Here is a 16011-nt window from a genome sequence, read left to right on the forward strand (position 1 = left end):
GGGAAAAAAAGCCTGCATTAGTGCAATTAGTTCGGAGGACTACTGCCTGCTAATCTTTGGGGAAATATTATTTATGAACCCTAGGAATCTGTATTTTCCACTTGAAATGTAGTATTATCCTAAACTCAGGAGAAATGAGAATTTCAGCTTAGTTTTATATAAAAAGAAATTCTTAAAAGAAACGCCACCAGTCACAAAATCCCACAAAAATGTATCTCTTAAGAGTCAAAACACTACAACATAAAGCAAATCTGGGAAAACCACAACAACCCGATTCTCTGTTCCACGTCTAAACAGGTGGTTAAATCCTAAGGTTCTAGATCCAACTTTCTCCGTATCTCTGAGCACCAGGAACCCTCACTTTGGACACTCAAAGAGCTCCAGCGGCACTGTCACAGGGGCTGCCTAATGTCATCCAATTCCTGTACTCACAAAAGCTACAGTAGTTTCGAGTAAATTATCATCTCTTTAAAAACAATTTAAGACCTGGGAGGTTGTTAGCGTCAAACAACTTTAACATACAATAAAGTTAATTCTGTCTGGAACAAAGTCCACTAGCTATTGGCTGACCATGTCGATTTCCGCGGAAATAAAAGGCCACAAACAGAAATTCCTAACTGCAGCCACGAACTTGCCCCAATCCCCTCCGGCACCGTTACAAGCGAAATTGCACGACCACTCCATCTCTGAAAATCCCACCAGCTTCTTGAGCTGCTCCTCTTGACCTACAGACGTCAACTCCGCAGCCCCTCACCTCCGCGCCCCCAAACAGCAGCCAGTCCCGGGTTGGGCGCTGACCCACCCGGGTCTACCAGCGCGCTTTCCTGCCGAGTCGCGGCGGGGTACTCACCTGCGGTAGCAGGGGCCGGGCTGCCCGCGCGGCCAGGCGGGGGTTCCGGCTCCGCGTCGCTACTGGTGCCGTCCGGGGAGTGCGGCGGCTCTTCCCTTCTGCGCCGGGCGGTGGAAGGCTGGGTGCCTTTACGGGGCATGGTCGCTGGGGCAGGGGGAGAGCCGGGAGCAAGTCAGCCCGCCGGGCTGCAGGACGAGGCCGGTACACTTCCCGCCGGCCCCCGCGTTGCAACCGACTAAGCCCCTACCCCACCCGACTCGGGAGGAAACTCCGTCCATTCGTTTCCGAGAGCCCCTTTTTAATAATCCCCGCTCGACGCCAGCGGGTGCTCGTTAAACAAGGCACATAAAACCGAAGTGCCAAAAAGGCGGGATTCGTCTTAAGTCCGAATCAAGTGGGAAAACCTAGACGTGCTCGGTAATCAAGCAAGGATAGAACTGCTTAAGTTCTTTATATTTTCCTAATGGCTCCTCACCCTCATCCTCCCACAGTATAAGGGTGTAAGAATATTTTCCTTTGATTTCCTAACGAAATAATTCCCATAAGCCGGCATTTACTGACATTCCCACGCTCTCGGGCTAGGGAAGCAAGCGCACAGACTTTGTTGAGAGTTTTATTACCTTCAGGTTTGAGGGACCATCAACTCTTCCTAAGGTACCTAAGACTAACGGGCGACTCGCCGCCCACTTTCCCCGCCATTTAGCTCTTGGCGCCGTTGACGGCCCGAGGGCTTCCAAGTCTCCTCGCCACCGTCCGACCCGGAAAGGCGGCCGGAGACTGGGGTGGACCGCTCTCGACTTCTAAATCGGACACAGGCAGCGCCTGCTCCAGTTCAATCGTCTTGGGGTGGTGGGGTTTGTCTCTCCGGGGCCCGCTGCGGAGTCTCGTTGGACAATAAACTACAAAAGGTCACCAGTAAGGGCTCAGACCCGGTGATTAGTCTCCTGAGAGAAGAGAGGTCAGGGGGCCGGGGCACGGGAGACGCCCTTTCCCCGAGGGACCAGCATTTCTGAGAGGAGATCCGCAAGGCTTAGAGTCCGCGTAGTCCCGCACCCCCGCCGACAGACGCTTAAGTAGCTCAGGGAAGTGGCGCCCGCGCGAAGCGCGCGGGAGTCCCGACTGCCGGGAGGCGGCCGAGGGGGGAGGGGTGACAGCGAGAGAAATCTCCCGGCGGCAGCCTCAGCCCAGACTTCGGCTGCTCCAGCTCAAGGCCTCTACTTTCCAGGCGCCCGCAGACGGGGCAGGAAGTAAGAGTGTGACAACCTGATCAGGAAAAGAAGTACTTTACCTGCGGGGCAGCCCAGGCAGATCAAAGCTGGAAACCGTTGTACAGCACCCCCGCTCCTACCGGTGTTTCGGCTCCGGGTCCTTCACTCGAAAATGGCGCCTAAAATACAAACTCGAACGGAAATTCGTTACAAATGCGCGCAGTGCTTTCTGGGAATCACTAATTTGAAAAAAATGCGGCGACTACCACCGCCATCTTCTGGTCGCATACACGCCTGCGTGAATCCTTGGCGGGACCCTGGCGGCCGGAGACGTTTCTAAGTGAAAACGCGGAGCGAAACAGTTTTGCCTGAGGCCTACGGCAACAGTACTCTTATAAAAATATTAAAAAAAAAAAAAAAAAACACCTCGAACTGTAGAGGTTTGAACAAGAGGGAAAAAAATGTAGGGCTCCACCCCCTAGGTCGAGGGGGGGCTCAGTCGTCCCCTAACGTCCCTTAAAGAGAGAGCGGGCTTGGGTGACCCGCGGCGCAGTAGTATCGCGAGAAGAAGGAGTGTGCGTAGCTCTTAGAAATCACTATGGTGACAGGGAGGTTGGGAGGCTTCTTGGTAACTGGTCCCAGCTCTGTGGGAATAATCGCCACTGCTTTCCTGCAACTTAAGGTAAATCTCTTTACCTCTGGACTTAGTGAGGAAAGGGTTTGGAAATTGTGGCCATCAGTGGATCCCACCATACCTGTTTTAATAGTGCATGCGGCATAGGGAATCAGTTATTTTCCGTCTCCCTGGAAGCAGTGGGGCTCTGGACGTAGCTTTTGGGATCCGAAGCAGGAAGCCCAGAGTTTGGAGGGAGTAGAGGGACAAGAAGAACAGAAAACCTGGATTGGCGAATAATAGTATAGTCTACATGTGAATAACAAAGTAATTTCGAATTTATTGGTGTTAGGTCATTAGTGTCACTAGTGAAAGGAGATTTCGGGCTTTTAAAATCATTTGAAAGATTTCGTAATGGAAGAAATGATTTGTCGGTGTCATCTGATTGTCTTTATGAGAAAATTATCAGTGGGCAAATATTTCTCAAGCAACTTGAATGCGTTACACACTGTACAAGGTATAATAAGGATTATTAAGCAAATATTCCTGTTCCTAGAGAATTTAGTTTTGTTAGTCAATTTTTAACCTGGAGTCTGTAGTCCTGGTGGTAAGGTGGTTGAGATTCAGTGGAGTTCCTGACACTCCCACGGTCCCCCGCTAAGTTGTATGTGGAATTCCGTGTGTTTGTGCATTTTTCTGGGGAGTTAGTTTTCCCAGCACTTTGATCAGATTCCCAAATCCTAATCCCCCGTTATGTTAACCACTGGTTGATTTGACTATCTCCTATAAGTATTTATTCAGCGACGCTTATGTAGTTGACATTGAGAACTGGGAGCCGTTTTACCCCCCTTAACCTTTGCATATCTAGGGCTGACATACTGAATCACTGATAAGTCTGCTTTATGAATGAATTTACATTAACATTCTAAGTAAGTATTGTTAAGTCTGACCCCAGGAGCATTATGTCAGGTTCAGTGATTCTCAAGAGGGGTGTAGAGGACACTCCCTGCCAACTGTAAGAATTTGGTGAGGTTCAGAGAGACTGGTGTGGTTTGCAGGAGCATTGACTCCATACTATACTATTCCTTTAAAATTGAAAAAAATAATTACTGTTTTCATATGACAAAGTATGGACAATAAAACTCAATGAAAAAAATTTTGACTGTTGGTTGTATCAAGAAAATGTAGTGATTCTCTTTGAAAGTTTCTGGAATCATTTGGATTTTTGAAGTTTGTAAAATACTACAAAACCTGAGTTGGAGAGATCAACCATGAAAAAAAGCAAAAACTAGACCAAACTGAGTGGTGTATAAGGGTCACAGATCACAATGTAGTAGAAAGATGTAACATAACAAAATCCCAAATCCCATCATTTTTTTTAACCATATGCTTGGATAATTTACAAAATTTATCAATTTTTCTGAGACTATTTATCATGAAATCAGGATATAATGCCTACCTCATAGGACTATTTATAATTTTCTCTAACACATATGCTGTAAGCATTTGATATTACTGTGTTTACAACACTGACCTTATTAGGGCATGTGCTAAGGATGAATAATGGGATGTCAAGTTAAAAGATCAGCTTATGAAGGGTCTTGACAGCCAGATTTTGGATGGTAGATATGATATAGAGGAAACACCTATTAGAAAAATTTTGAGCGAAGGAATGACTTGATAAAAAAGAAAAAAAAATAACAGCAGTTATATGGTATGTGTTAAGACAGGAAAAAGATGTAGATCAGGCATAGCTTTATTATGTGGAAGGTGACAAGTGCTTACAGAGTAGAATGGAAAAAATCCAGGCACATTTAGGAGGAAAAATATACAGCTTTTCTAGTTTTTACTGGTTAAGAGTCTAAACACTTAAAGTCAGTCAGATACTATTCTTTGTTGGTGAATTCCTGAATTAGTGATGAGGGGATAGAAAGAAAAATAAGTCAGAGATAGTTCTTGGTTTTACTCTCTTTGATGATTGCTCTAAATAACAGTAGGTCTTAATGACAGATGAGAAAGAAATGTTATTTCAATAAATCAAGTTACCTATGGCTTTAGATTTAGTCGAACCTAACCATGCCCGCTCAGAACAAGTTTTTTTTTTTTTTTAATTCTTTTATGTTTATTTATTTTTGAGAGAGAGACAGAGTATGAGTGGGGGAGGAGCAGAGAGAGAGGGAGACACAAAATCCGAAGCAGGCTCCAGACTCTGAGCTGTCAGCACAGAGCCCAATGCAGGGCCTGAACCCACAAACCGTGAAATCATGACCTGAGCCGGAGTCGGATGCTTAACTGACTGAGCCACTCAGGCGCCCCAGAACAAGTATTTTTAAAACATGTTTAAGCCAGATTGTATGATGTAGCAAAGACATAGCAAACAGCTACAGAGTAGACTTAAATCTAAAGTGAAAGTAGGACACTTAGAACAGGTGAAGAAGTGATTTGGGAAGAGATTAGCGTCAAGAAAAAAGACTTGATTGATCCCTTCCAATACTTTGGATACTTCTCATGAAATTAACAGTTTAATTATAAAAAGAAGCTGGTCAGATTGGGATGACTAATTTACAGTCATTTGGGAAAGTAAAGCAAGTCTCATCTTTCTGATCCAAAATCATCTACTAACAACCATTATGTGTAATTTCAGGCAGTCTGAGAACAGAACCCTCACTTTTTACATTTTAAAAGTGAAACTGTACCACATAGGAAGAAATAAGAATAAATTCAAAGAGAACAATCGGAATTAGAATTCAAATCCACATTTGCAATTCCTTAAGTGCACAGTTAAGTTTTGTCGTCATCATAATAATGTTTTTTGGGGTTCCTGGGTGGCTCAGTTGGTTAGGTGCCCCCTCTTGATTTTGGCTCAGGTCATGATCCCAGGGTCAGGGGATTGAGCCCTGCTTAAGATTCTCTCTCTCCCTCTCCTTGTGCCCTTCCCCCACGCACACTCTCCCTCTCCCTCTTTCTCTTTCACTCCCCAAAAAAAGAAAAATGTTTTTTGTCTGTCTTCTAATGTGGTTTCAACATTCATAAAGTCTGATATTAGATTTGTGGATAAACCTTTAAAAATATTAGTCAAGTTTTAGTTAATTATAAATATTTGGATTAATTAGATATTAATTAATAAATAAAAATGAATAAATAAACATGGGTTTATGTAAGTAATGAATAAATACTTAGAGAATTTGTTCAAGATTAATAAATTGATTGGGCCTGACCAGCTCAGTCAGTGGAACGTGTGACTCTTGACCTCAGGGTCAAGGTTCAGCCCCAAGTTGGGTGTAGAGATTACTTAAAAATAAAATCTTTAAAAAGGAAAGATTAATAAATTGACTATAGAACAGCATAGATAATGGTGTATATTCATCTTGATAATATAATGTTATACATTTACATATTATACATTTTATATATGACACATGCATATGTATAATACGTGTGGGTGTATTTATATGTATATACATGCAGTTCGTATATTAGTACATGAATGTTATTGAAATTCTCACCTATCTTAACACAAAAAAAAGGAAGTGAGGAAGTGGAATGGTTTTCTGGGGAAAGACTGTTTTGAAAAATGAGTTTGCTTTTATTCATGTAGGTTGGAATTAGGAAAGATATATCCAGTGGGCAGCAGAGAAAGAGAATATAGGTTAGGGAAGAAAATAGGATGAGATGGTACTATGTGAATGGTTGAAACATAAAAATAGATTAGTTTTTAAGGTTGTAAATAAAGAGAGAATAGCACCACAAACTGTCACTTCTTAGAATCTAGAAAGAAATGATTATGGTAATGTCTCAGGATTCTAGATTATAGGTAACAAGAAAACCTAATCTAAATTGTCTTGAGAAAAAATAAATTGGCTTCCATAATCGAAAAATCAGGTGAGTGTCACTGGATTTAGTGTTCAAATAAAGACACAGGATTTCTTTGCTCTGCTTTGCATTCCGTTGTCTTGGCATTACTTTCATACAGTGGTCTCTGGCACCTATAGGCCCTTCCCTTGGTGTGGTAAGATGGCTATGGTAACTCCAGCCTCAAATCTTCTAAAATTAAAGACCAGGGGTAAGGAGAGTTTTTCTTCCCCATCATTTATTTGAATAAAAGTCCTGGGCCACCTGTGAAACAGTCTCTGTGCAAAGGGAATGGAATGTTCTAATTGGCTTTAGTCTCTCTCATGCTGGCTTCACTGAAGCCACATGGGCTAAAAGTGGGGTAGTGGAGAAAAATTCTTTGTAGCTAGGAAAAGAGTGAATATATGTAGAGTGACAAAAACCGATTTTCACTATGAATAGCTAATAATTATTTAGTTCTTACTATGTTCCAGGCACTTTACTGGATATTTTATATACATTTAATCATAACCAACCTGTGAAGTAGGTATTGTTAGCCCTATTTTATATAAGGAAGAAAACAGAATACAGTATCTGGAAGATCAGTAGGTAAAAATTTCAATAAGAGGGTCAAATACAGTAGAGACTTTAAAGAGAATGAGAATGGTGATCCTATGAAAAAAAATTATTAGTTTTTTTTTTTTCAAATGCAGAAATGCGTAAAGAAAACTGGGCCATCGTCCAATCAGATAATCCTATGCTAAATATATAAGTGTATAGACATATAAAATACTATGAACATGGTAAAAACTTTAAACAGTATGGAAACATAAAATGATCATTAAAAGCCTCCCTTCTCATCCCAATGTCACTACCCTCACAGAGGTCTCCTTTGTCTTGCTCCTCTTCCTAGAAAAATGTTTTAAAATACACGAGCTTAAACATATATCCCTTTTTATTTATACAAAAAAGTGTGTGTTATATAATACTGCTAACTTTGCTTTTGTCATTAAACATTATAGACATCTTTCTGTATCAATACATACAGATTCAATACACACAGATTCATTTCATTTTTTAAATAGTTGCACAGCACTTTAGCATATTGCTGACTGCGGTTCTTTTATGCTAGGTGATGAATTAAAAGGATGAACGAAAGATGACTACTTATTCCAGATTTGAGAATCACATGGTTTATAGGCTAGAATTTATCAGGTCACCCTGCAAAAGGATTATAAATATAGCAAACAAGAATAATAAAAGTCTGGTTGGCAAGAGCTAGGTATAATCATAGCTAGAATTGCAGGGAAATGTAAGTACCACAGCAGACACATATACTTTAGCAAATGCATACAGGAATTGGAGTGGGATGGGGTTGGAGGTCTTCAGTAATTGAACTCTATGGCCTTTCACAAGCCTGCTTCCTTTGCTTGTTATGACTTTGAATCTGTCCCTGGAAATGATGAGCCTGCTTCTCTCTCCCCTGCCAGGCAAGAAATCTTAGCTCTAGTCTGCAAGTGATTTTTTTTTTAAAGTATTTATTTTGAGAGAGAGAGAGAGAGAGAGAGCAGGGGAGGGGCAGAGAGAGAAGGAGAGAGAGAATCCCGCAAGCTCCTCACTGTCAGTGCAGAGCTGGATGCCAGACTGGATCTCACCAACTGTGAGATCGTGACCTGAGCCGAAATCAAGAGTTGGAAGCTTCACTGACTTGGCCACCCAGGCGCCCCAAGTCTGCAAGTATTTTTATGGTGGGACAAACCTGAGTAAGAGATCTGCCTCTCTCTCCCTCCTTGCTTTCCTGGGAAAGAGTCACAGGAGTCTGATCAGAGCTATCAATTTAGAAAACTGTTCATAAAAATTGCGCTTTTAAAAATAGGGACTTGGGTAGTCAAAAATAGGGACTTGGGTATTAGTTTTAATATCAGTACCCAAGGGTTAGCCAGGATGCAAATGACCCAAACAGAACTTGGTATGATCTAGCTCTTGTGCTTTATCTATTCTTCACATTCCTGTTCACTACTGAGGCTTGTCTATTTCTTATCTTTAAGTTGATAAATTATGCCTTCCCTCTTTCCTGCCTAAAATTTTTCTCATTTTGTTAGTGATTCTACCTCTTAGTTTTAATTCTTAAATCTAATTCTTTTTTTCCATTTTTTGTAAACCATTTAACCATTTTTAAGTGTATAGTTCAGTGGCATTAAGTACATTTATATTATTATACTATCACTTCCATCTATCCACAGAACTCTTCTCATCTTGCAGAACTAAAACTCTGTACCCATTAAATAATAACTTCTCATTCTTCTTCTCCCCTGCCCCCAGCCCCTGGCAACCACCACTCTACTTTCTGTCCCTATGAATTTGACTACTCTAGGTACTTCATGTAAGTGAAACATATATTATCTGTTCTTTTGTGACTGGATTATTTCAATTAGCACAATGTTAAGTCTAATTTTTAACATTAATTCTTAGTTCTAGTTTCTTGGTTCTAACCGTGTTTCACATTATAAGTACATTTATCCACAACATGAGTGTGTGATTTGTCGTAAACATTTTAATTTCATTTTTGATAGAACTATACAGAGTTCTGTAATAAACAGGCTTATGTAGTTGCATAGATATCTTGGTGTACATTTGTATGTATATGATAAATTCCTGTGACTAGGAATTATTCCCGAGGTAGATTCCTTATATGATACTTCCATTGAATCAGTAGCTTCTAACCCAAAATAAAGCACAGATGTGTCAGATTGGTGGAGTCTGGGCTACTTGCCTGTGTCCTAGCTGTAAGGAAGGCTAGAGAGGTAATAATTTTTTTTTTTTATAATGGGGAAAAGACTCATAGCAGTCAAAGGTTTTGGAGTGGAGAGCAAAAGAATGAATGACAATTAGCACTAATTTACCTGCCCTTCAGTAATGTATGGGAGTATTTGTTTCTCCATACACCAGCCCTGGATTCTGGGTATTTTGCACTTGACCACTCTGATAACAGAAATATGGTATCTAGTTGTTTTAGTTTTCATTTCTTTAATTATAACTGAGGCTTGTTTCATGTTTTTGCTTGCCTTCTGATGGTCTGTATATATATTTCTGTGAACTGTTCATTTATGTGTTTATCAGTGTCCATGATCAAATGACTTCATGGGGGACCATGCTGTCTTAGTTACCCTCTACTTCTGTTGTATTGCCAATCTTTCTGTCTCCACTGGTACTTCCTCCTTTGCTCCCAAACATACTGAGGTCTATCCTAGTTTAAAAGGCCTTTATAGCTACTATTCTGTTTCTTCCTTTAGCCTCTACACTTAAATATCATTATATGTACACTCATATACCTTTAACTTCTACACTTATGAGCTATGCCTGCTGATTCCATTTTATTGTATGCAAGGATGGTTTTAGTTGCAGAGGATATAGGAATGAACTAAATACAAAAATTCTTACACTTAAGGAGCTTACATTTTAGAAGGGGAAACGGTAAGTAAAATGCATAATATGGCAAATGGCCTTAAATAGGGTATACAGAGAAGGCTTTACTGAGGTGACTTTGGGGGAAAGATGTAAATGAGGGTAGAGGAGTAAACCACGCAGCTATGGGGGAGGGGCAGGGATTTCAGACAAAGAATACAAGTACAAAGGTCCCAAGGCAGGAGCATGCTTAGTATGTTAGAAGAAAAACAGAGGTTCATGTGGTTGGAGCAATTTGAGTGAAAAGAGTGAGGAAACAGGTGAGGTCAGAGAAATAATGGGTATATTAGGGCTCTCCAGAGAAAGAAGAGTTGACGTTGTAGTCTTGAGTCCACAGAGGTTCATGTGGTTGGAGCAATTTGAGTGAAAAGAGTGAGGAAACAGGTGAGGTCAGAGAAATAATGGGTATATTAGGGCTCTCCAGAGAAAGAAGAGTTGACGTTGTAGTCTTGAGTCCAAAGGCTGGAAACTCAGACAAACGTTCTGTGTTGCAGTCTGGAGGCAGAATTCCTTCTTTAGCAAACTATGGTCTTTGCTCATAAGGCCTTAAACTGATTAGATGGAGCCCACTCACAGTATGCAGGGTAATCTGCTTTACTGTAAGTTGACTGATGTAACTGTTAACCACTTCTAAAAAATACATTTACAGCAACATTTAGACTAGCATTTGCCCAAATAGCTGGGCACCATTGTGTAGCCAGGTTGACACATAAAATTAACCATTAGAGGAATTAGATTAATAAAAGCATTGAACACCATTGTAAGAACTTTGTTTTAACTCTGAGTAAGATAGGAAGCCATTAGAGTATTTTCAGCAGAGAAATGCTGTGATCTATTTTAAAGCAGTCACTTTGGCTGCCATGGTGAGTACAGATCATGAGGGGTTAGAGGCCAACTAGGAGGTTATTATAATTTAGGTTAACAAATGGTAGCACCTTGAACTGGAGTCATAGCATTGGGAGTGGTGAAAATCAGATATTCTGAAGACAAAGTGTAAAAGTTTTCATTTTTAAAAATTGGATTTGGATGTAAGAGTCAGTGGTAATTCTAAAGTTTTTGGCCTGTGCAAGTGGAAGAAAGGAATTACCATTTACTGAGATGGGTAAGGCTGTGGAAGGACTGAAGTTGGAGGAAAGATCAGGAGTTTTATTTGGATCCCAAGTTTGAGATGTCTGTTAGACATTCAGATAAGTTGTCAAATAATCAGTTAGATATAAAAGTCAGGTTCAGTGGAGAGGTCTGAACTGGAGATAAGAAATTGTAAGTTGTCACTATGTAGTCAATATTTGACTTTATAGTAAGCCATGAAACTAGGTGATATCACCATGGTGATGAGTGTAGTTATAGAGGAGGTACAGAGACTGAGCCCACAGTTTAAGGTTGGGAAAATTAGGAGAAAAGGTTGGCGAAATTTATTTACTCTATAATTCTGCAATTCCTTTCCTTCCCTAAACTGCCCATGGAAGTTGATCCTAACAGATTGAAAAGGAATCCCACAGAGTTCCATGTGCTCTTAGGAAGGTTGCTTCTTCCTCCCTTACAAAATGCTGCATCAAACTACAAACTACCTAAGAGGCCAGTTCCAGAAAGAAGGCAACCATTTAAATTGCCTATCCACCTTCCCTTGAAAGACCATTGGAACTATTCCAGCATACCTTACATCCGTGTATACATCAGTCTCCACATTTATGATTCTTAATTCCCTGTGTTAGTTCATTATTAGGTTTAGCCATTGATGATGGTAACTTACACGTGATAAAACTTTATTCTCTATCTGTGAATAGGTGATACAGGGCTGATATGACTCTCCACAAGGTCAAGAATCTTGGTTCCTTCTATCTTGTTGCTGCTTTGTGATACATGGCCTTGATAACATGGCTTGAGAGTATTACTCTTTTTATTTTTTTAATGTCTTTATTTTTGATGGGTGCCTGGGTGGCTCAGTTGGTTAAGCATTGGGCTCTTGGTTTCGGCTCAGGTTGTGATCTCGTGGCTCATGAGATGAGCCATGTGTGGGGCTCCATGCTGACAGTGTGGAGCCTGCTTGGGATTCTCTCTCCCTCTCTCTCTGCTCCTCCCCTCTTCTCGCTCTCTCTCTCAAAATAAACTATTGTTTATTTATTTATTTTGAGAGAGAGAGAGAGCACACGTGAGGACAGGGTAGGGGCAGAAAGAGAGGGAGACAGAAGGTTCCAAGCAGGCTCTGCACTGACAGCAGAGAGCCTGATGCAGGGCTCAAACCCACAAACCGTGAGATCATGACCTGAGGTGAAGTCAGACGCTCAACTAACTGAGCCACCCAGGCACCCCAGGAGTATTACTTTTATTTTCCAATTTTTTTTAAAAAAATGTTTTTTTAATGTTTATTTTTGAGAGAGAGAGAGAAAGAGAGATAGAGAGAGTAGGGGAGGGGCAGAGAGAGATGAAGATACAGAATCCCAAGCAGGCTCCAGGCTCTGAGCTGTCAGCCCAGAGTCAGACGCGGGGCTTGAACTCATGAGCTGCAAGATCACAACCTGAGCTGAAGTCGGACACTTAACCAACTGAGCCACCCATGCACCCCTTATTTTCCAAGTTTTTATTTGTCAGTTATATTGTGATTTATAAAACTTTTATAAGAGTTAATAAAATGGCTTCCATAAGTAACTCATTTACTTTTCATATTGCTGCTGTGGCTAACCACAACTGTTGGGCATTGTTATCTAACCCCCCAGAGTGTAAATCCCAGATTGGGACACTAAGTTGATGATGCTGTAGTATCTCCATGTGGGTTTCAGAATTGTTAATGCCCTATGTGGCCACACTAGTTTTGAGGGCACTTAGGAAACATAGTTTTACTCTAGGTAGCAAGGTGTACAGCCAAAATTCAGATTCTACTGCCACAGAAGCAGGGATGAGTGAATATTGGAGGGGCAGCTGGCCATTTCTACCATTTCCCACCATCTGTCCCAAACTCTTAGTTCCTCCCCATCTAAAACTCGACCTTTTTTTTTTTTTTTTTTTTAATTTTTTTTCAACATTTATTTTTGGGACAGAGAGAGACAGAGCATGAACAGGGGAGGGGCAGAGAGAGAGGGAGACACAGAATTGGAAACAGGCTCCAGGCTCCGAGCCATCAGCCCAGAGCCTGACGCGGGGCTCGAACTCACGGACCGCGAGATCGTGACCTGGCTGAAGTCAGACGCTTAACCGACTGCGCCACCCAGGCGCCCCCGAAACTCGACCTTTTTGAACTCACGGTGTGTCATTGGCCAAATCTGCATCCTCAACTTTTACTCTGAATGATTGCTTTACCTTGTTAGTCTAACCTAAATCTGGTTAAATCTAAGGAAATCTCCTTAAATCTAAGGAAACTGCTTTTCCCCTGGCCTCATCAAGTGGAGGCTGTTTTGCCTCCCAGAATCCTATATGTCAAAGGGCCTTGTTCTTCACTGATGTATCTGGACAATTGAGTCTCTTTCTCTTCCTCTTTAAAATTCCCTAGTCCCTTTAAAAGGAGTCCTACCAGATTAAACCATTCTTTATCCTGTCTTTTTGTAGTCAGCTGTAGGTCTCTTTTCTATTTTTCCTCATTCAATGAATATTTTAGCACCTGGCTAGCTGTCTTTATCCCCCACCACTATTATTATTATTATTCTCAGTGATTTAACATCCACAAATAAATCCATTCCTTTCCCTGGCCTCTTGGTTCCTTGATCTCATACACCCACTTTGACAGTCTTAATCTACCTTATCATTACCAATATCTACATTCTCTCCCCAAATCTGTTTTAAGCATCCCATTGTCTATGCATCTCCACTTATTTTTCTCTGTTTTAGTTCCTCTAGAATCTTTTTTTTTTAATGTTTATTTATCTTGAGCGGGGAAGGGGCTGAGAGAAAGGGGAGAGAGAGAATCCCAAGCAGGCTGTGTGCTGTCAGCATAGAGCCTGATGTGGGGCTCTATCTCATGAACCATGAGGTCATGGCCTGACCTGAAGTCAAGATTCTGGCACTTAACTGACTGAGCCACCCAGGTGCCCCACTTCCTCTTGAATCTTAATGTTGACAATTCTTCAGACTTTCGTGGGACTTCTAGACCATTGAAGCTACCACATTTTTATGTTCTAAGTCTTATCTTACACCGTGGTTTTGAATATGATCTTTGTGCTGATAACCCACAAACTAATATCTCATTGAGATCTCTAGCTCTGACCTCTCCCTTGACTCCAAACTTGGATATCCATTTTCTCCTTGAATTCTCCATTTGGATGTATAATGGACACCTTGAACTTAACAAATTCAAGACAGAATTTTTGATATCCTCCTTCCAACCTGTTTCTCACTCCATCTTCCTCATCTCAGTAAATGGCAACTGCATTCTACCTGTTGAAACCTTAGAGTCATTATTTGGCTCTTCTTTCTCTTAAACCCAATACATCAACAAATCCTGTGGAATCGTCTTTCAAAATATTTTCAGAATGTGCCCACTTCATACCATTTGTGCCATTACTACCCTCCTCATTCAAGCCACTTTGATTTCTCTTGTGGATTAGTGAAATCTTAACTGGCCTCTCTGCTTTCAGTCTTGCTCATCCTTGATCTTTTTTTTTTTTTTTTCATACCATCCATATTGCCACTTTAACAATGTAAGTCAGATCATATCACTTCTTTGCTCATAACCCTCTACTGGCTTCTCCATTCATTCAGAAGAAAAACCAAAGCTTTTATTGTGGTTTTCCAAGCCCTTTCATGATCTGTGTGTCCCTCCTCTTCGTTCCCAATTTCCTGCCACTCCCTTCACTCACTTGTGTCTTAGCCATACTGACTAATACTGGCTGTTGTGATCTGACTTAACCTTAAAAGCATTATGGCAGCTGTACTTAGAAGAATTTGAAGTGGTAAGTGTAGGAGCAGGAAGATTAGTTCTGGGTTTACTGCAGTAATGGATGTAGAAGATGATGATGGCTTTGGACTATGATGGAGGCACAGAGAAGTGACCAGATTTGGAGTATATTTTGGTAGCTGGACTATCAGGGTTTGCTGGGCATATTTTTTCCTCTTAAGCCCCATGAATGTTGACCCATACTGGACCAAAAGCAATTTATCAATGATCAATGATTTTTAGTAGCAAAGGCATAGTTGTTCCCATCTGCTTCCCATATAAAGTTGCAAAATAAATCAAGTTAGCTATCCTCTAGAGATTTTCTTACAATTATCTCCCCTACCCCAGCCACTCCCTCTCCCCAAATACTATTGACTGGTCAGATCCTTGGTGACCAGAAAAAAAAGCTTCAGTGCAGTCCTGAGACAGCTTTGCACTTCCCCAAATTGGCTATGCTCGAATACTACTTTTCCATTATTCCTCTCTCCAGTCTCACATCACAATGCGCATATCATGCAGATGATCTCAGCTAAATAGGATGTATGGGGAAAATCTGTCTGAGCAAGGGAGAATCTTCCCAGTGTTAGAATGCCACCCTCTGATTCCTTGGCACCACGTTTCTGAATGGTTGCAGATACCTTCCTTGTAAACACCATACTGCCTTTACTATTTATATGGGATTATAATATCTTTGGTAAGGAATTATTCTTAATTGTTATGAATTTCAGCAATTTGAAGTATTTTGATGTAGGATACATCCTGTCTTTGCTAAAGATCTTTTAAGTGTCTGAGTGTAATTATATATTCGGATTGTATATATATTTTCTTATCTATTGCGTTGTCATTTCCAGAAGCAACTATTTCTCTGCCTTTATTCTTTTAAAATCCTTATAAGCTTGGCGAATTTGAATTATTGTGAAAAAGCAACATTTCGTAAATGTTTTTGCTCGTTTCCCCTGTAATTAGAGAAGTTCTGATGAAAGGGAGGAAGGAGTTTTGAGAAAAGTACAAAAGGTGCTCCTAAGGACCAAAAAGTAAGCTTGGAAAGAATGCCTAGGAGAAAGTGTGTTCTTGCTCTGGCTACTATACACAGATGCATACTTCTGAAGAACAGAAATCTCCCTAGGTGAACTAGCAGGAGGAGAAAGGTTTCTGACCCCAATAGCATATTGGTTGACCA

General features: G+C 41.0%; 2 protein-coding genes across 6 annotated transcripts in view; one reads left to right on the top strand and one right to left on the bottom strand.

Annotated features, from left to right (window-relative positions):
* Positions 1 to 2281, bottom strand: part of SMC4 (structural maintenance of chromosomes 4) — a 45933-nt gene extending 43652 nt beyond the window's left edge. The window contains exons 1-2 of one of the 2 annotated variants that reach the window (XM_003991946.6): positions 2139 to 2281; positions 851 to 994 (exon numbers count right to left, since the gene is read on the bottom strand). In XM_003991946.6, the coding sequence (XP_003991995.3) occupies positions 851 to 989 (139 nt within the window). In that variant the 5' untranslated portion in view covers positions 990 to 994; positions 2139 to 2281. Of the gene's footprint in view, positions 1 to 850; positions 995 to 1470; positions 2111 to 2138 lie in introns of those variants that run through there. The other variant, XM_019810495.3, reaches the window with a different exon arrangement.
* Positions 2282 to 2453: 172 nt separating this feature from the next.
* Positions 2454 to 16011, top strand: part of IFT80 (intraflagellar transport 80) — a 135204-nt gene continuing 121646 nt past the window's right edge. For all 4 annotated transcript variants that reach the window (XM_003991947.6, XM_019810498.3, XM_045037360.1 and 1 more), the window contains exon 1: positions 2454 to 2740. The gene's annotated coding sequence lies outside the window, so the exon portion shown is untranslated. The remainder of the gene's footprint in view (positions 2741 to 16011) is intronic.

The sequence above is a fragment of the Felis catus genome, chromosome C2 (genome assembly GCF_018350175.1).
Source record: "Felis catus isolate Fca126 chromosome C2, F.catus_Fca126_mat1.0, whole genome shotgun sequence".
Taxonomy (NCBI): domain Eukaryota; kingdom Metazoa; phylum Chordata; class Mammalia; order Carnivora; family Felidae; genus Felis; species Felis catus.